The sequence below is a fragment of the Nicotiana tomentosiformis genome, chromosome 9 (assembly GCF_000390325.3).
Source record: "Nicotiana tomentosiformis chromosome 9, ASM39032v3, whole genome shotgun sequence".
Lineage (NCBI taxonomy): Eukaryota > Viridiplantae > Streptophyta > Magnoliopsida > Solanales > Solanaceae > Nicotiana > Nicotiana tomentosiformis.
The window spans coordinates 98,462,565-98,483,708 of record NC_090820.1 but is presented as its reverse complement, the minus strand read 5'-3'; the positions used below and the strand labels follow the sequence as shown (position 1 = coordinate 98,483,708).

At 40.1% G+C, this 21,144-nt stretch overlaps 2 protein-coding genes across 2 annotated transcripts; both read right to left on the bottom strand.

The window, feature by feature from the left end:
• Positions 1–437: 437 nt before the first annotated feature.
• On the bottom strand, positions 438–1,179 carry LOC138899253 (uncharacterized). The gene is made up of 2 exons (XM_070185397.1): positions 757–1,179; positions 438–665 (listed from the first exon to the last, which is right to left on the bottom strand). The coding sequence occupies exons 1-2, from the start codon at positions 1,177–1,179 to the stop codon at positions 438–440; spliced, it is 651 nt and encodes a 216-aa protein (XP_070041498.1).
• Positions 1,180–19,786: 18,607 nt separating this feature from the next.
• LOC104101565 (MYB-like transcription factor ETC1) lies at positions 19,787–20,886 on the bottom strand. Its single transcript, XM_009609049.4, has 3 exons — positions 20,728–20,886; positions 20,512–20,596; positions 19,787–20,059 (listed from the first exon to the last, which is right to left on the bottom strand). Exons 1-3 carry the CDS (start codon positions 20,780–20,782, stop codon positions 19,972–19,974), a joined length of 228 nt encoding a protein of 75 aa, XP_009607344.1. The 5' UTR covers positions 20,783–20,886; the 3' UTR covers positions 19,787–19,971.
• Between the last annotated feature and the right edge of the window lie 258 nt (positions 20,887–21,144).

Genomic DNA, 21,144 nt, shown 5'->3' with positions numbered 1-21,144 from the left:
CTCCGAATCAACAAATAATACGATCTCGGACAAAGTCTACTACGACCTTCTTAGTCACAGCTTTATAGGAAGCGGCTTCTACCCATTTTATGAAATAATCTATAGCCCCAAGTAGAGAAAGGCCAAGGCGAACTCGTTGCATTGAGTTCGTTGGGTGGCACCCGTATCATATCAACATGTACTTAGCATTGATGGCACTTTTGAACATATTTGATGGAGTCTGTCTCCATAGTCATCCAGAAGTACCCTGCTCTTAATATCTTCTTGGTTAAAACGAACCCGTTCATGTGAGGTCCGCAGGTTCCAACGTGTATCTCTTAGAGAAACCTAGATGTCTCCTTGGCATCGACACATCGCAGCAGTCCCAAGTTAGGAGTTCTTCTATACAGAATTCCTCCGCTCTAAAAGAAATGGTTGGCCAATTTCTGAAGCGTATGCTACTGAGTGTGTGTAGTATCTCCTGTGTATTCTCCTTTCTCCAAATACTCCTTGATATCATGAAACCATGGATTTCCATTGAACTCTTCTTCAACATGAGCACAATAATCTGGTTGCTTACGAATCTCTATCGGGATAGGGTCAATAAAATTCTTGTCTGGATATTTTATCATGGAAGACAAGGTAGCTAGTGCATTCGCGAACTCGTTCTGAATTCTTGGAACATGCTTGAATTATATATTCGTGAACCTCTTGATCAAATCTTGCACACAGTGCATGTATGTTCTTGGTAGCCCATTCTCCGAGTACTTGATGTACCAGAAGATCTGAATCTCTGATTACCAGCAACTCCTGAATGTTCATGTCGATGGCCAATCTGAGTCTCAAGATGCAAGCCTCGTATTCTGCCATATTGTTGGTGCATGGGAACCTGAGCTTGGCGGATACCGGGTAATGTTGACCGATTTCTAATACCAAAACAGTTCTGATTCCCATTCCTTTGAAGTTTGCGGCTCCGTCGAAAAACATCCTCCAACCATCATATGTTTCGACAATATCTTCACCTACAAACGACACTTCCTCGTTGGGAAAATACGTCTTAAATGGTTCGTATTCTACGTCTACGGGGTTCTCTGCCAGGTGATCGGCCAATGCTTGCCCCTTGACTGCCTTCTGAGTCACATAGATGATGTCGAACTCACTTAGCAATATCTGCCACTTTGCTAGCTTACCCGTAGGCATGGGTTTATGAAAGATATATTTTAGCGGATCTATCCTCGATATGAGATATGTTTTGTATGCGTAGAAGTAGTGCCTCAATTTCTAGGCTATCCATGTCAAGGCACAATAGGTGCATTCCAACAAAGAGTACCAGGCTTCGTAAGGTGTGAACTTCTTACTCAGATAGTATATCGCCTTCTCCTTTCTCCCCGTTTTATCATGTTTCCCAGGACACAACCAAAGGCTCCATCCAACACGGATAGGTACAACAATAAAGGTCTTCTGGGCTCCAGTGGGACCAATACGGGTTGCTTGGATATGTACTCCTTGATTTCATCGAAAGCCCTTTGACATTCTTCGGTCCGACTCATCGCAGTATCTTTCCTTAGCATTTTGAAGGTCGGCTCACATATTACCGTTGACTATGCTATAAAAGGCTGATGTAATTGTGGCGTCCCATCATCACATCCTTCTTGCTTTTTAGCGGTGGAAAGTCCTGAATAGCTTTGATTTTTGATGGGTCTAACTCAATACCACAATGACTGACAATGATAGCCAACAATTTTCCAGTAGGGAACCCAAAAGCACATTTTGCAGGATTTAGCTTCATATTATACTTTCAAAGTCGGTCAAAAAACTTTCTCAGGTCTGCTATGTGATTCAGACTTCTTTTAGACTTGATGATGATGTCATCTACGAACACCTCTATTTCCTTGTGTATCATATCATGGAAAAGAGTAGTCATGGCCCTCATGTAGTAGATCCGACATTCTTCAAACCAAATGACATCATTTTGTAACAATATATTCCCCATGGGGTGATGAAGGCTGTCTTTTCGGCGTCTTCTTCGTCCATCCAAATCTGGTGATATCCTGCAAAGCAATCCACAAAGGATTGGAGTTTATGCTTGGCGTAGTTGTCGATAAGTATATGTATATTGGACGATGGGAAATTATCCTTAGGGCTCGCTCTGTTTTGATCTCGATAGTCAACACACCCCCTGACCTTCCCATCCTTTTGCGGAACCTGGAAAATGTTGGTTAGCCAAGTTGGATACTCAGCCATCCTAAGTACCTTGGCTTTGATCTTCTTGGTAACTTCTTCCTTTATCTTTAGACTCATATCTGGCTTGAATTTCCTGAGCTTCTATTTTACCGACAGACATGTAGGGTTGGTTGGTAGCTTGTGCGCCACTATGGATGTGCTTAACCCAGTCTTGTCGTCGTAGGACCATGAAAATATATCTTCATATTTCTTTAGAAATTTGATGTACTCTTCCTACTCTGATGGCGATAGATGAATGCTAATGCGAGTTTCTTTGACTGTTTCAGAATCCCCTAAGTTTACTGCCTCCGTTTCTTCCAAATTAGACTTTGGTTTGTTCTCAAAATTCTCTACCTCTTTGATAATTTCCTCAAGTATTATATCATCTTCCGAATCTTCTGAATCACTTTCCTTATGTTGTGTTGTCTCATTATATGTCATAGTCATAGGTTAATCAGGATATGTAATAATTATGCTGAAAAAGAATGTTGAAAGATAAGATTATAAATAAAATTAAAGCAATGATGCATTAATAAAACTTAAAATTGTCAACAAATACGAATCGATGTCTCGAGTAATTATTTCAAAACAAAACACTAAAAATATCTTAGATGCCAAAAACAATTTTAAAAATAAATTATGCTAGTTCTGCCAAGGCTACCTAGGTGCTCGGCGAGCCCAAGATGGTGCAACAGTCCAGTTCCTGAAAACAGCTACTTCTCCCATTGTCTGAATGGTAGGGTCTTACTCCTCCTCTTCCTCCAAGATTTCACTACATTCCATATCTTCCTCGTCCATAAACAGTTTCCTTATTCCGGCCAAAACCTAATCTTCCTCAGATCCCCAAATCATATCAGTCTGGCGGAATGTATGGTACAACAGTAGTATGGGTTATTCTAATGTATAGTAAAAGTCACGCCATAGCGGTGTCCAATCATTATATTCTTACACGGTGTATTCATACCCGAGATCAAATGTTGTGCCATGATATTGTAGTCGTATTGGTTCTGTGATCCCTTGAAGCTTTGGACCAAGATCCTTGCCTGGTTCATACCCCAACAACATCAGTATACTCTCTATCTTGTTGCTCTACCATTTCCCCTTATCGATTGCGTTTATCCGCTCAATGCTATATTCTCGATAGCTAGAACAGTCTGGTTGGTGTAGATAGGGTTACTTCAATCTTTGTGAATAATCACCTCTTGATGATTCCACTTGAACTTCACAGCCTAGTGCAGAGTACAAACGACTGCCCCAGCTGCGTGTATCCATGGTTGTCCCAGTAACAAATTATAAGTGGTGGATATATCTAGCACCTGGAATTCAATGTCGAACCAGGTGAGGCCCATCTGCAGATCAAGGTTTATTTCTCCGATAGTGGCTCTTTGAGACCCATCAAATGCCTTCACGTTCATGCTTCCCATCCGTATCTCATGCAGGCCTATACCCAATCATTTCAAAGTAGTCAACGGGCATATGTTCAGGCTCGAACCCCTATCTATCAGAACCCTTGCAATGAACTTGTCTTTATATTGCACAGTGATGTGCAATGCTTTGTTATGACTCAACCCTTATGGCAGTAGCTCGTCTTCATGGAAAGTAATTTTGCGGCTCTCCAATATTTGCCCCACCATATTCATCATTTCCCCACTAGTGATACCAGTAGGCACATAAGCTTTACTTAATACCTTCATTAAGGCATTCTTGTGCGCATCTAAGTTTTGCAACTGTGATAAGATGGATATTTGGGCAGAAGTCTTATTTAGGTGATCAATAACAGAGTACTCCCTCGCCTGTACCTTTATCCAAAGGTCATCAGTACCTATCTCCATAACAAGTGGTTTTGCTGTGGTCTCTTTACTTATTCCTCCAAGATTTTTAGGTGTGCATACTTTGCCGGTTCTGGTCATTCCTTGTGCAACACCTGTCTCTTTCATCTTGGCTTTTCCTTTTCTCCTTGACTCTGCCATATAATCCCACGGGATAGCATCAGACTTATAAGGCGGTGTTGGAGCTACTATCACGGTGAAGGGCGTAGCTACCTCGACCTCGAATGGTGCGTGGGTTTGCACCACAATCGGCAAGAAGGTGACAAGGGATGGTTTAGGAACGTCCCCTCTCGAATAAGTCCGATGGATCCTTCTTTATCCCATTCTTCATCAGTTTCTATTATGTTCACTCTCCTGCCCCTATGATCAAGAAGAGGGTTATTGCGAACATTTGGCGCGAACTCCTTTGCTTGTATAACTTTGGTATCAATCAGCGTCTGGATCTTGTCTTTGAACATGCGGCATTCCTCGATAATATGACCCTTCATGCCTGAATGGTAGGCACAAGTCTTGTTGGGGTTAACCCACTGAGAAGGATTTTTAACAGCAACAACTGAAATGAGAGTGACATAACCAGCGACCTTCAGTCTCTCATATAGTTTGGCTCTGGGTTCAGCGATAGGGGTGTATTGTCTGGGAGATCTACGGTCAAAGTTTGGTCGTGGCTTTGGGTAGTTTTGGCGGGCGGGAGGAGATGAATGGTAATATGCGGGTTGGGTATAATAGGTATGGTAAGTAGTGGCAGGGTATTGGTATTTTGTAGGTGAGGGTTGATATGTGGGTGGAGGTATTTGATAGGTAAGGGGAGACTTAGGGCCCTGGGCTACCATCACGACACCCACTTCCTTCTTCTTTGAAATACCTTCTGGCTGTAAGGATTTTTTGGTGGCTTGCAGCGCCTCAAAATTGGTCACCATACTGCTCTTGATTCCTTCTTCTATTCTTTCTCTGAATTTGTTGATGTCGAAGAACTTATGATTCTCTATAACCATCAATCATAATACTGTGGATCCTGAGCTTTGAAAAAAAACTTATTCATTTAATCTTCTTCTAGTGGCGGCCTCACCTTGGAGGCCTCTGATCTCCAGTGAGTAGCATACTCGTGGAAGGAAACTGTTAGCTTCTTCTTAAGGTCCTGGATATAGAAAACGTCTGGCGCATTCTCTGTGTTGAACCTGAATCTATCAATGAAATCGGATGCCATTCTCACCCAATTTGCCCACTTCTTAAGGTTTTGGCTAATATACCAGGATAACACATCACCTGTAAGGCTTCACATGAACAATTGCATGCGAATTTGCTCATTCTTACCCACCCCTACAAGCTTGTCACAGTAGGTTCTCAAATGCATCTTAGGATCACCGGTGCCATCGAACATTTCAAACGTAGGAGGTTTGTAACCCTCTGGCTGTTCCACATCCGGCTGGATACACAAGTCTTCGTAATTCAAACCTTTAACGCCTTTCCCGCCTTCAACACTCTGGACTCTTCTTGTCTGTCTCTTTAGCTCCTTCGCCATGTTTTAGATGAGCATGTCCTTCTCAATTAGTTCGGGTATGTATAGGGTTTTCTGCGGGGTGTGTGGTAAGTCTCCACGTATATTGGGTTGCCTTGGTGTGTTCTTGGGACTTGGGTATATGGGTGATTGATTGAGGTTTGAGGGGTATGTAAGTTGTGGTGCATTTTGAAGGGTGTGATAAGTGGTGGTTTGTGGATACTGGGTTAGGCGATGGTGATGTTGTTGAAGGGTTTGTACTGGTGGGGGGTTAAGGTTTTGAGGGGGTGTGGGGTTATGATATTGATGCATTGCGGGAGGATTTTTTGGAGCTATGGGTGGAGGATTTTGGGCTTATGCGTTTTGGGGTGGTGTTTGATTCTAGTGGTTATGTTCTGATGGTTGACGTCGGGAAAATTTAGAGTAAGGGAGAGGTTTGCAAGATTTCAGACCTGCTCAAGCTCACCTTGTAGCTCCAAGATTTTCTGTTCCAATCGTAGGACCAACTCATTTTTTCCTGGCGTACTTCTTCTATTTGAGTTTTCAATATTTTCTGCCATGGTAGCGTTGTCGGTTCAATTACCACTTAGATCATCCATCTTCCTTTTGCCTTTGCCTTTGCTTTTTGGATCGCTAGGTGGAGGAGGAGGTGGAGGGCCTATGGATCTGGTGTGATATGCCGATGATGCCAGAATACATGAACCAACCTTTGGGAGTGGGAATAATCAAAAGAAAGAAAAACAAAAGGTAACCAAGTCAGTATGATGAATTGAAAGAGTGTTTGCAATATTTAAGCAAGTATCACGTAAGGTCATGCAATAATTCGCATCCTAATTTGGGGACCTCATTGTGTGCGAGGTAGGACTAGACTTGGAGAAAATTCATGTCAATGTTGCCTCATCGCATAATGCAAAAATAGGCCAAATCAATCTTTTACTAAATCGAAATAATAATTATAAAGTCACTAATGACACTAAGCCTTATTACATTGAAATCTAACGAAATCTAATATAGAAAGCAGTAAAGAGCATTATCTCTTAGTCTATTTGGTCTATAAGGACCTTCTCCATGCTTGGTTCTTTTGACTCCATCAATCACACTTCCCAGGTCGCGCATGTCGAATATCAAGTAAGCCATTTCCAACTTCCCTCCTTCATCATAGTCCATACCTTGCCAATCCCAAAGCCTCTTCGTCATCTTCCCCTCTAGCTCCTTCAGTCCTTGATCTAGGTGATCCAACCTTTCTGTTGACTTGTTTGAAATCTCTATCCATTCCTTGATTCCCCCCATATCCACCTTATGTTGTTCCAGAAACTTACCTTCAGATTCGAACACTCTTTTATGTAGCCTTTTGTATATTACCTGTGCCTCAGCCACTTCATCTATGATTCTATCTTTTAGATTGACCCCCAATTTGACGTCCCCGGTTATGTCGTCTTCTAACCATGAGAGATAGTAGTACATATGACCGGCGTGATACCTATCTGGTTTAATAGTCTCTCCCTCCATGATGATCTTTTGATTCCACATGTGTTGGGCCTCGAATTTGAATAGGATAATATCTCCTTTGAAATTTGCTTTATACTGAACCATGTTGGAAACCGGAGGTATGACTTGCTTCCTCCCAGCTTGCCTCATTACCCTTATAGGAGCATAAGGGTAGATGCCTCACAACCCAATTAATAGCACGTGGGTAGTTCCTTTGGACTTGATGATGAACTAGCTACTAGGGAACTACTCAAACATCCAATGCACTTTCTCGTCTGTTAGATTACTGAAGAAACGTACCCATCCTGTAGCATTCCCAGGCTTTGCAAACCTATCTGGAGTGAATGTCATCTTCGTTGGATGATGACATGTAATTAAAGGTTCAACTACGACGTGAAACAAGTGTAAAGAATATTTCATATGTAAAGGATTTAATTGATCAGTACAAGTCGTTGGGTGTACAAGATATCACTTAATTGCTCTAAGTTTAAAGAAACAAAGGCGCGAGAAATATATAAAGGGGGTCCTTAGTTTTCTAGCCTAAAGGATCACCCCGTGCAACATAAATAATACTTCGCAACTTCCTTGTAGTAGGAGTTTCTCATATTATTCAGCGGATACATACTATCATCTCCTGCTACCCAATTACTATGTTAAAGTTGTTTACCTAAAGCGCTCTAGTTCAATTCTAAACTGTATCCTATGCGTGCACTACCCGTCCCATACCTATGGTCCAGGAAGCTTTGGACCTACTATTTGGGTGGTTCTAGAATTTACTTAGGGTGATCAAAATGATAAAACTAGGCGTACTTTCAAAACAAGTAGGACTACACATAAAAACAATGTGTATTGAAATTATTTTAAAACCTATAGGCATGGATTCTATGTGACCGCACAGTTTAAGAATATCTCATTGGCAGTGCTGCTATTCAAATTATTGAGTTTACAGATTACAAGTATTATAAAAGCCTATAGACCTGATTTCTAAGTGATTTGCGCAATGGGGCAGTGAAGCCATTTGAAAACTTAAAATTACTCGTGTTTGATCCTATTAACATGCTTTCTAAGTGAGTAGCAATATCTTATAGGCAATTTCTCTAATTGTTGGTATTTAAATGCAGATTTATCATGCTCATTTCCATAGACATGTTATCTAGGCGACAATGTGATAGGAGCAACAGAAATAGCCAATTAGTTAATCAATTAAAACCCTATATTCATGGTATCTAGATGAATATTAGCAAAGACATATATTAATACAATCCTATAGGCATGTTATCTAGTAATCACACTGCAATTGCACAAGTTGAGCAAATAGTCATTGATGTTTGATTCCTATATGCATACTCTCTAATAGTGCGTAGAAGTAGACATGTGAACAAGTAAAGTACTTAAGTTCTTACAAACATATTTCTGATAATATGCAGGCATTAAACAGGTTGAGTAGGTGAAGTATTTGAGTTCCTATATGCATGATTTCTATTACTGTATAGAAATTGGCACGTCAAACAAAGTAGCAAACAAAGCATGTAGACCCTATAAGCATGCTATCTACCCATTCATGCAAAAAGTAAAATATCCTAGCCCCCATTTTCACTAATTTTCCCACCATTCAATTTTACAAGTTATTACAGGTCCAAATAAAATATAAAAGCCCAAATCGACAATTACAAACTCCAAATAGAACAACTACAGGTCCAATACAAAGTAAAGTAACCCAGTGATGCTTTCCGGGCCTTCACCAGCCTTAAACTTTGCATACCCAACAGGCCCAACACCCAGGCATACAAGAACATTTAGAGTTCACCTAAACCCCGCGCCCATATCCAGAAACACATATGGCCTCAATTCCATGCCCAACAAGTGAATTTACTTACCCAATGGATGCCAAATTTAGTCACACGGGTAACGAACTACTCATAGAATTAATTAAACAGCTTAAACACTTAATTCTTAAAATCGAAATTAGTTGCAGCTCTAGCCAAGACATATAACCAGGATCACGCTGAATTGAAAGGCATAAAAGACACATATATGGAAGTTTATGCTTGTAATTCTAGAAAACAAAGTTTAAGAGTGGCAGGGTAGTTAACAACTTCAAATAAAGTTCCAAGACAAAGCATTGCCCGGAACTATCCTGAAGAACTTTAAGCAAGGGATTTGAACATGAAAATCTAGTAGGGTTATAGACAAGAACAAGTGAGGTACAATCTTAACATGGGATGTCTACATGAAAGAAGCCTAGCATAGCAGAACATATTCATAATGGCAACATTTAGTCGAATATGAGAAAAATTTAACATGCTGAGTACTAATCATAACACAAGAAAAGTTCAAGAAAACATGTCACTTAGACTAACAGGACAAGCAAGTATCTAGATTAATTCCACTTGATGTCATATATGAGAAGAAACTAAACACTAGAATTTGCTCTAGAAGGTTTAGGCAACACTAAAGAATATATGATTAGGCAAATCATGGAGCACGACATTAGAGTTCACCAACAACAGAGAAACATATTTAGCTAAGCATTAAGACGGTGTTGTAATATGAGATAGTCATAGATCAATTTGCAGGGTAGCAATAGACTACATATAAAAGGGTTTAGCAGAAAAAGACTTATTAAAATAAATTCTGGACAGGCAGTAATTCCCTAGGAGTTTCAGTGCAAGTGTTTAGAGTGAGACATGAAAAATGATTCAATATTAAATAGTCAATATAAGAATTTAAGCATACATAATCATGATAGACTCAAACAAACATAACCGTCTAAATTCTTCAAAATTGATTACACTGGCTAAACATATGCAAACTTATACAAGTTCTGATGAAGGATTGCAGAAGAAATTCAAAGCAAGGTCGACATAGTATCACATTGGCTTAGAAAGGCCCACATAACAGAGATGTTCAGAATCATGAACACAAACAGGGAAGAAACATAATTCTGAGGGTTACAACACTTACCAATTTGCAGATTTAACAACAAATAGAGGAGAATCACCAAGTTCCTATAGCAGAGTAAGAACATCAGCAAGAATTCCAAACCTTAGTACGTCAGAGTTCACAGGAGCTTCGAACGAGCCCCAAGAAGTGCTCGCACTAGGGAAGTAGATAGATAAGATTCCGGTGGCTTTGGCTTTCAGCCGGCCATGAGCTCAAGTTTCAGAATAGTATTGAGTGTGTGAGAGTGAGAAAAACAATAGCAGTAGTTGTTAAAGTCTCTTCTTAGGGAAAACGGGAAAATGGATTTATATAGTGATCGATTTGAACACACAAACATGGGAAACAATCAATTAAACATAAATAAGGCAAGAAAATATCTCATGCAAATCAGAATCGGTAGAGGAGATGGAAAATCTCAAACCCTAGTTTGGTCACCGTCTGAAAATCGAACCAAAGGTACAAATCGTTCCTTGTTGAGCATATATGGACGGAGTACCATCCCACTCCCAAAGATCTGAGTCATCCCAGTCCGATATTGGAAGTGGTACTTGCCAAAGTTAGGCAAGTACCTAAGTAATACAATAAACGGACGACAAGTAATGGGATGATTCTAATAAGGTAAGTAAATCATATATTGATTCTATTTCTAGGTCGGAATCAGAGAGAAATTAGGCAGCAACTATTAGGGTTTACATAAGAGAAGGGGGAATAAAGATAATACAGAGGCAGTCGGGTGGGGAAATGGTTCTTTAGGGTTTGGGTGAGGGATTATAAAGAGAAGAGGAGGGTTGTTGTGGGCCGTTGATCATTTAAGATCAATGACCGGGATCGAAGGGGAAGCGGGGCAAGTATTTGATGGGTGGCGACGGGTTAAGTTAAAAGGGTGTTTGGTTTGGGCTACTGAGAAGTGAGATGAGTTGGGATTAATGTTTTGGGCCTTGAATATGTCCGAAAATTGTCCTGTTTTGGGCCAGCTCTTGAAACCCCTAAAATTAATTAAAAATAAGTTATTAAAATATCTAATAAATGATAAAATATTATTTATGTTGTAAATAATGCTTGAAAATAATAATTCAACATTATAAAAATATAAAAAATTCTATTTTATCATAAATAATATAATAAACACAATTATTTATAGGATATAGGCTATTATTGTAAATAGTATAGATAAAATAGAAAAAATACAACTATAATTATGTAAAAAGAGATGAAATATTATAAAATTTATAAGGGTATAAAATGATAAATTTGATGATTAAATCACCTTAAGAATAATTTAAAGAGATAATTAATAAATATTTAAACAAATCACATGCGAAAAAAATTAATTTTAAAGCTTTAAAAATTATAGAAAATTATAGAAAATGCCTATATAACTCTTGTAAATTGTGTAATAATGCAAAATGATATTTTGAAACTTTATAAAATATGTGGGAAAAATTGGGTATCAACAACCCTACTACAGTTTAACTAGAATAAATGACAGACACTTGGAATTGGTTCTTCTATCTGGTTTATGTAACTTCAGGTTCGCACACTTGAATCACACAGGAATTGCTTGCAAAATTTGTTGCTATTTTTCTCTCAACTCTCGTTTAACTTCAGCGTTTGTGTGTACCTGTAAAATGAGAACATCCTGAAATATATAGAGTTAGTAGAATGGGATTAACTAGAGTTATAATGCTATACTCTTCCATGGTGGAAGAGTTATAATTATCTTCAACTTCTAATTCCTCCCTTATCTAGGATAGAGTTCTCTTCGAGTAAGGAGTCCTGCTCCTTATCAATTATGCAACCTTTTCGTTTAGGAGATATCAGATATAACCACTTAATATTATCTCCTTTACGTGCATGCCTTGTGCTTGAATCTGCCCGTGTCTATGTACACTGTATATGGACCTTGTTCATGCATGTGTTCCTTTGTCAATCATCAAAAAATATTTACTTAGGCCAACAGAAAGTATGGGATTTTCATAGCTGTGCTATTGTACCCCTTGATAAAACTACAACAACAAACCAAGTGAAATTCCACACGTGGGGTTTGGGAAGGGTAGTGTGTACACAGACCTTACTCCTACCCTGGGAAGGTAGAGATGCTATTTCCAATAGACTCTCGGCTCAATGAATGATGAAAAGAAGCAATAACTACATCGAGATACTAAGAAAACCAAAGCGAAAGATAATAAGGAAACATCATGTAGTGATAGCAATCTAGGAATAAGAAAAATACCAGACTAACACTAAAACTACCGTTATGGAAAGAAAAAGAAAAATATTTGACTACCTACTACTCTTCTACCCTAATCCTCGACTACCATACCCTTATATCAAGAGTCATGTCCTCAGTAAGCTGAAGCAACATTATATCATGCTTAATTACCTCTTGTTAGAATCAAAATAACCAGGTGTCATGCGGAAGCTAGTAAAGCAAACTTTGAACGACGATACATCATAAAACAAAAGAGAAATATACCAAACGAAATACAAACATTTAACGTGGTTCAGACAATTGACCTATGTCCATAAGAGGAGATGGGCCACTATATAAAAGGAAAATACAAAATATCGAGAGAGCAACCTTACAAAGAGGCAAACACAAGTGGCATGCTAACACTTGTCCCTAAATTCTCCCCCTAAACAAGACTCTCAAACCCCATATGGTTACATTGTGGATGCTACTGAACGAGGATGAAGGATCCTTAATTTATAGAAGTCCAAACATTTTCCTTCAAAAAAAGAGACTAGTCAAATAAAAAGAATTATATTTTCCTTCTCGTAAAAGAAAAAAAATCAATTTTGGTAAATACGTTGCCCTTCCTTCAAAAAAAAAAAGGAAAACGAAGTATAGTAAAAAAATTACGACAAACACCTAACATCTCTCTCAATATTTCTTTGACCTACTTCTAGCTCTCCTCGTACCCTTGATAAAACTGTGGCACTTAAATGCATCCATTTGGCTGAATATAAATACATCCATTTGGTTGAACACACTTAAACTAGACAATGCTAAATTAATCAGTTTCAAAGGAGTTCTTCTGAACTTTCTATCCAGAAGGACATAAAGTTATTTCAGTATAACAAAGTATTTTCAGTTGGATAAATTATGTACGGTCAGAACCGATTGGGTCAGTTGTACGGAGTGATCGAGACGGCAATACTTCGATCGAAAGGTAGCTACGTAAGGTCAGATCAAGGTCCGAAGAAAGGGGCTTCAGGATTCGAGCTTCAAGTCCGATCAAGGATCAGTTCGGTATCATTATCGGGCCCATGACCAAATCAAACCACAAGGCAAAAGGTTGTCGGAGATGCACAGACCAACCAACACCCACCCAGAATATCAAGACTCCGAGTCAGGATCGAGCTTGAGTCAAGGTCAATGGCTCGACTCGATATCGAGTTCGAGTCAGTATCGAAGCTCACAGACAAAGCCGTTACAGCCGCACTAAGGGAGAGAATCCAGGCGGGAAGTAGGGAAAAGACAATACATCATGGGCACTCCACTACGTATTTTTTATTGTTGTATATAAAGTAGGATCCCTCTACTATAAAGGATGGGGATGGATTGTAAGCAGGGGGAGATTGGAACAAAAGATTTCTTCTCATATTGAAAGATATCCCATTGTGTTTATTTCCATTTATCTTATTCGTTTTTCTTCTCACTATTCTCACTCTCATAGTCAAGAATACACGTATTTCTATTCCTCTATATGATTTGTATCAAATTATATCACATATCCTTAGAACCATATATAAATTTAACTCTATCCAATTTTTCAGGTAAACAGTTTAGCGCCCACCGTGGGGCTAAGCGTAACAGTGGTTGTTTGATACAAATCTGCAATACACACCAGTTTACAACTTCAAATCAACAATGGCAAACCCTCGATTGATGGCTTTACCTATCGACCACGAAGCCGACCTTCAAGATGAAACCAACAACTTGACACCCAGGGCCGGAAGGCGAATTAACGATGTCACCGAAGCTCAAGTCAAAGTACCGCTAGATGTCAATTCACAAGTGGCTCTTGAGGCGAACCAACGTTCCGAACCGGAAAAAAGCATTCAGGGCGGTACTCGATCCGTAGCTCGAGACACCCATAATGTGGAGGAGATCGGAGTCAGCTTACGGATGATCTTTGAGATGTTACAGGCCCAGCAAATAGCGATAGCTCAGTTGCAGAGCCAAACTTAGATTGCTTCGTAAAAGCACATGCCGGAGCCATAAAGGTTGAAACCAGAAAGTTGGACCTGTTCAAGGTAATACAAAAGGATAACGAGATGCTAAGGGAGTTCGTATCTCGTTTTCAAATGGAACGAATGGATCTGCCACCAGTCACAGATATTGGGATGTTCAAGATTTCACTCAAGGTCTAAACGAGTGGAGCTCGATGGCTTCACGACGGCTGAAGCAAAATCTGATCGAGTACCCAGCTATTACTTGGACCGATGTGCACAATCGATATCAATCCAAAATAAGAGTCGAAGATGACCAGTTGATTTCTAGGTCCGTTACGAAAAGAACTACCAAGCAAAAGTCGACCACAGATCGATTCCAGCCATATAGAGAAAACGATACTACTGCTGAGTATCCGAGGCCTCTTTAAAATCAACCTCATATACTGGGGGCCTTTATCATTGAACGCATCTGTGATGATTATCAAGTTCGGTGCAAAGGAAGTTACTTTGTTATTTCAGGACAAATAGTGTCTCAACAGGAAACGTTATAAGAGCCAAATGGTCAAAACGAACCATGCTTATGTAGTTGGCCCGAGCCCTGACGCAAAACATAAACACATGTATAATGACTTGCAAAGAAATCCCTCTTCTTTTCCGATATTCTATGTTCAAGATTTATTATGCAAACATGATCGAGTTCGAGCAAGCGCTCACTCGACCATTATGCCTACGGGCTACATTATTTCGAGTTCGAATCATTCACTCGACTACTAAGCCTACATGCTACTTTTATTTCGAGTTCGAGCAAGCACTCACTCGACTATTACGCCTACGGGCTACATTGCATCGAGTTCAAATCATTTACTCGACTTCTAAGCCTATAGGCTGCATTGAGTTCCAATAATTCACTCGACTGCTAAGCCTATAGGCTACTTTTATTTCGAGTTCGAGCAAGCACTCACTCGACCATTAAGCCTACGGGCTACTTTGACCATTACGCCTACGGGCTACATTATTTCGAGTTCGAATCATTCACTCGACTACTAAGCCTACGAGCGACTTTTATTTCGAGTTCGAGCAAGCACTCACTCGACTATTATGCCTACGGGCTATATTACATCGAGTTCGAATCATTCACTCGACTACTAAGCCTACGGGCTACTTTTATTTCGAGTTCAAGCAAGCACTCACTCGACCATTATGCCTATGAGCTACATTATTTCGAGTTCGAATCATTCACTCGACTACTATGCCTACGGGCTACTTTTATTTCGAGTTCGAGCAAGCACTCACTAGACCATTATGCCTACGGGCTACATTATTTCGAGCAAAACTACTCATTTCTTCCAATTCAAATGAACACTTGACTATTTAAGCTGAAGGATGTTCGAGCCCGATAAAGCAAAGGGGACTATCCACAAGGCCCGAAGGCAACAGAGATCAAAATTCAAACTATCTATTTAGTTTGAAAGGCTATTTTACTTCAAAAGAAAGAAAGACTTATATTTACAAATTTTTTGTACAGAGGCGGCTACTCTGCCAAAAGGAAGTTCTTTATACAAAAATCGAAAGCGGTATCAAAGGAACGCAGCAAACGACCTGAGGCCCTAAATGACTCAATCTTCATCGGAGGCCGTATTCTCGGCATCGTCCTCATCTTCAGACTCCCCCGAGTCATCGGAGTCCTCCTTAGGAAAGGCCAACCTCCGAGATTTGTTCTCCTCTGCCCTCGCGACTTCAATCTCGGCCCCAATATCGAAGCCCTGAGCTCTGACCTCCTCGAAAGCCTCTCTCCAAGCTTGCCATTTTGCATGTTTGACCATGCTCTCAGCTTTGGCTTGGTTAACCTCGACATCGATCCTGAACTGAGCCACTTTGGCATCAGCTCTTTTAATGGCCTCGATCACCTCAGATCTGGCCACTTCAAGTTCTTTGGCCAAATCTGCTTTATCTGAAGTCACCAAATCGAACCGATGCTGAAGTTTTTTCATATTTTTTATCAGCCCCAAAGCATTTTCTTTCACAGATCGAAGTTGGGCATCAGACAGCTCCAACTGTGCTTCGACGACTTCCTTTTTCGAGGCAAGGATATCCATACACCTTTTAAATTCTTCTGTCTCGGCAAATAGCGCATCTACCTGTGAGTTAAGTCATCCAATTTGCTCGATCCTCTGCCGAACCTGCAGAATCGGATCATTAGTGGTTATCTCTTTTTCATCTTCACTATCACGGAACATTCGAAATACCTGCTCAGCTATCTCCTCATGCTCTTCCCGAGCCGCTGTCAAATCTGCTTGAAGTTTTTCACTAAGGAGCTTGTACGAGTCACTCTTCTCAGTGAGGCTCTGAACCTCGGCATCATGCTCCTCCCGGATTCGAAGTAAGGCCTCGTGGTGCAACACCGAAGCCCGCAAACAAACGAAGATACATTAGAATTACCTACAATTCTATGTGTAAAAGAATCAACGAAAACGCCATCAGAGTTACCCGATTCAAAGCATGCTGGGCCTCATTGAAGAGACAGGCGGGCCCCACTGCATTCATTACTGATTGATCTTCTTTGGTCACCAAGGACCGTAGGTAGCTGGCGATCCCCACAGGGGAAGAAATAATTCAGGTATCCGCAGGTACAGAGAGCACTATCTTTCGCCTTCGGTCGGGATCGATGTTCGGGGCCGGAAATCGGTCCACCAGTTTATGAATCGATGAAGGTTCAGTAGAACCCGACCACGATGCTTTTTTGGGTACCAGCATTCCACCAAAACCGGTAACCTCCTCTAAGGCACCTGACTCGAGCCCCTCCAGAAAACCATGGATATCGGCCGACTCCTGAATACCATCATAGGACCGATCCCCGGCCTCTCGAATCATGGCATCCAAAATCTGAGGGGATCTGCCAATGTCAACTATCCTAAACTCATCCCTTGAAATATCTTCTACTGCCCGAGAAGATCCACCCTCGGTGTCCCTTTCAATCATCTAAGTTCGCGAAGGGATAATCTCGGCTCCTTCTTGTTCTGGGATTATGGCCAAGGTTCCCTGTTTTGCTTCCACCAAATTGGAATACTGTTGAGTCACAACATTAGCCCGTACGAAGGCTAAATTCTCCTCTCCTTCTTCGGGCTCGTCCCTTAAATGGCGGGCCACTTCCGAAGACATAACACCACAGCCCCCCTTCGACTTTTGAGATCTATTAGCCGGTTTCTTCTTCTCCGAGCTCGGGGAGCCCGATACGTCTTTTTTCTTCCTTTCTTTCACCTGCTTTAGGACAGGAACTTCTTTGCCACCAGATGGGGGCCTCATGACTATATCTGTCCCTAGTCCTACAAAAGGGAAGAGGGAGATTTATCATATAAGATGAAGAGACAAATCAACAAAAAGATTTACCATAACTGCGGGCCTCCCATCGACCCTTTGATAATTCGACCCAAGCATTCTCGGAGTACGGTCTCTGCAACACCAGACTTTCGACCCATTGTCTAAGATCTAGGATCAGTTCCAGCATTCGAGCTACGGCTGTGATAAGGAAAGAAAAATGGATCAACAAAATAAAAGGCAATCACAAAATCAAAACGTGCAAAGAGAAACGTTCACTCACGGCTCATATTCTATTTCTCGAGAAATGGCAAGTCATCGGCAGGGATCAGGTCCGAGGTTTTGATTCGAACAAAATGACCCATCCAACCCCGATCCCGGGTTTTGTCTATACTCGAGAATGGCACTTTGGTTGCTCGGCGAGCAAACTTGATCAACCCTCCTCGATAAAGTCAGGGACTGTAAAGGCGCATAAGATGATCGAGGGTGAAGATACATCCCTCGATCTTGCTCAAGAAAAATCGAAGAAGAATCACTATCCTCCGAAAAGAAGGGTGAATTTGGCCGAGGGTCACATCGTACCTATTACAAAAGGCAACGATGAGAGGGTCTAAAAGTCCCAACGTGAAAAGATAAGTGTAAACACTTAAGAACCCTTTGACGTGGGTAGTAATTGATTCATCAGGCGATGGGATTACTACGAGTTTATTATCCCAGTTGCATTCTTGTATGACTTTATCGAGAACTTTTTCGGTAATTGAATACCTTGACATCGGCTCACACTGACCCGGTATCGGAGAAGGTTTTTCAATTTTAAAATCGCCTACAGTCGAACACCCTACCAGAAAGAATTCCTCAGGGCGGGGCTCTTCCACATCCTCGCCACCAGCAGGTCGAGATGAAGAAGTGGTCTCTTTTTGCGGAACAATTTTAGATGTTTTTACCATTTAAAATTTCGTGAACAAAAAACGGAAGTATTTGGTATTTTAAGAAAGAGTTTGCAGTAAAACTCACAGATTTACAGGCAGAAAACTCAGAAGAGACGAAAAGGAACTTAGAAAAATTGGAAGATTGAAGATGTAAAGTATGAATGATGGAAGAAAAGGCTATTTATAGATTGAAGCAATGACGGTTCAATATCAGAAGTGGCCGATCACCGTCTGATACATTAAACGCCTTGGTAAAACCGAACTGATGGGACAACTATCACATACGTCATGGTCGAGATCGATGTAAACGTCAGTATATATCTGATCGAGCTGTTGGGAAATCATATCGTTTCTCGCTACATCCTTCTTCGAGAAACGAGGGGACTATCTGTGTACGGTCAGAATCGATTGAGTCAGTCGTATGGACTGATCGAGACGGCAATACTTCGATCGAAAGGTATCTACATAAGATCAGGTCGAGGTCCGAAGAAAGGGGCTTCAGGATTCGAGCTCCAAGTCCGATCAAGGATTAGTTCGGTATCATTATCGGGCCCATGACCAAATCAAACCACGAGGCAAAAGGTTGTCGGAGATGCACAGACTGACCAACACCCACCCCGAATATCAAGACTCCGAGTCAGGATCGAGCTCGAGTCAAGGCCAATGGATCGACCCGATATCGAGTTCGAATCAGTATCGAAGCTCATAGACAAGGCCGTTACAGCCGCACTAAGGGAGGGAATCCTGGCGGGAAGTAGGGAAAAGACAATACATCATGGGCACTCCACTACGTATTTTTTATTGTTGTATATAAAGTAGGATCCCTCTACTATAAAGGAGAGGGATGGATTGTAAGCAAGGGGAGAATGGAACAAAAGATTTCTTCTTATATTGAAAGATATCCCCTTGTGTTTATTTCCCTTTATCTTATTCGTTCTTCTTCTCACTATTCTCACTCTCATAGTCAAGAATACACGTATTTCTATTCCTCTATGCGATTTGTATCAAATTATATCACATATCCTTAGAACCATACACAAATTTAACTCTATCCAATTTTTCGGGTAAACATAAATCCATGTTAGTCAAGTGAATAGAGGTGAGGAAGACCGTAGAACTGTTACTCATAACTTTAAGATGAAACCCGTCATTAGCAAACACGTAACATACATACATACAATTACTATTACTAATACATACATACATACAATTACTATTACTAATACATACATACATACGTACATATATAAGTCCATATAAATTCTTACAAGAACTGTTGTGAATATGTTTCCTCAAAAGCTGGAGTGTAGTGTTAGTCCTGTGGTTACTTTACTCTGGAAAGTTGTGACTTCTGAGTAAGCTCTACTATAGTTAAAAATTATTTGCAACTGTAGATAAATAGCAAATTAAGAAAACTGAAGTTTATTTAAATTGGCCAATGACTCATAGAAGAAAGACAAAGGAACAATATTCCTATGTTTATACTAGCTCTCTGCAGGTTGAGCCTGAAAGGCTTTTTTAAGTCCAAAGAACTAAGAAATTAATATATCATGCTCTTTGCTAAGGAGGCATAAAATGTTATTGGCAATGTTTATTGACTGGTTGAAGATCGAGTATTCCAATACTTCTCAATCTCCTCTGCAGTTCGTCCGGGTATTCTTCCAGCTATAAGAGACCACCTGATAATTTTTAAAAAAACAACCATCAATCACAACAAAGCAACTACTTTTCCCAATGACAATGTTTGACTTTACATAGACTTTAAAAGGAAAAGGATATTTTTTGTACATTCCAAAAGTACCCGGTCAATCACAACCTTGAAACAACGGTAAAGTTATCTTTGTGTGACTTATATGTCACGGGTTCGAGCCACAAAATCATCCGCTGATACTCGCATTAGAATAAACTGCTTATGTTACACCCCTTGGGGTGCAGCCCTTGAACCCCGCGCGAACACGGGATACTTCGTGCACAGAGTTACCCTATTCCTAAAGTACCCTAAAACTTGTGTTCTTAAATATATATATATATATATGAATTATTTTTTTAAACAGACTAATAAAAGACTGCCATATAAAGTAGAATAAAGAAAGTAATTTGAAACTTAAGCAGTTAGAAAAGTTGAAGAAACCTCTCGCCGAGCAAATTGTACATCCTGATTATCAATTCTTCTTCATCTTGAGAAAATTCAGTTTCAGCTTCTTTCGATATCTTTCCTGAAACAAATATCCAACGATATGAACAGTGAAAATCCATATAACCGCGATCTTTTTTCCTAACTTGCTTGATATGAAGTTAGAAAAGAATAAACATTGAAAAACATGATCAATTAGAGGTGAGTGGATACCTTGAGAATCAGGAGGAGTATAATCAGAGGAAGAAAGTTGTTCTGAATCTGCCATATTAAGTAGAGAATGAAAGTACTATATTACACGTTAGATCAACTTTAAACAATGACAGGCTTCAGTCTTCTTTTTTAAACTTATTTATCTTATTCCTATCTGTACAGCATCCGCTTTTGTTGGATGACTTAAAATAGTACTACTACTCAAGCTTAAGTTAGTAAAACAGCACAGATATTCAGGAGGTGGAGTGCGCTGACTGTTGAATAGTAGGTAATAAAGAGCTAGCCTACTACTACAGGGGTTGTTGGGTTCGTTTATTTGGACAGTAAAATCTCTCACACTGGCGTAAGTAGAATTATTCGTAAGTTGTTCAAAAATATTTAAATGAATAACACATTATAATGGTAAGCGGTATTTGT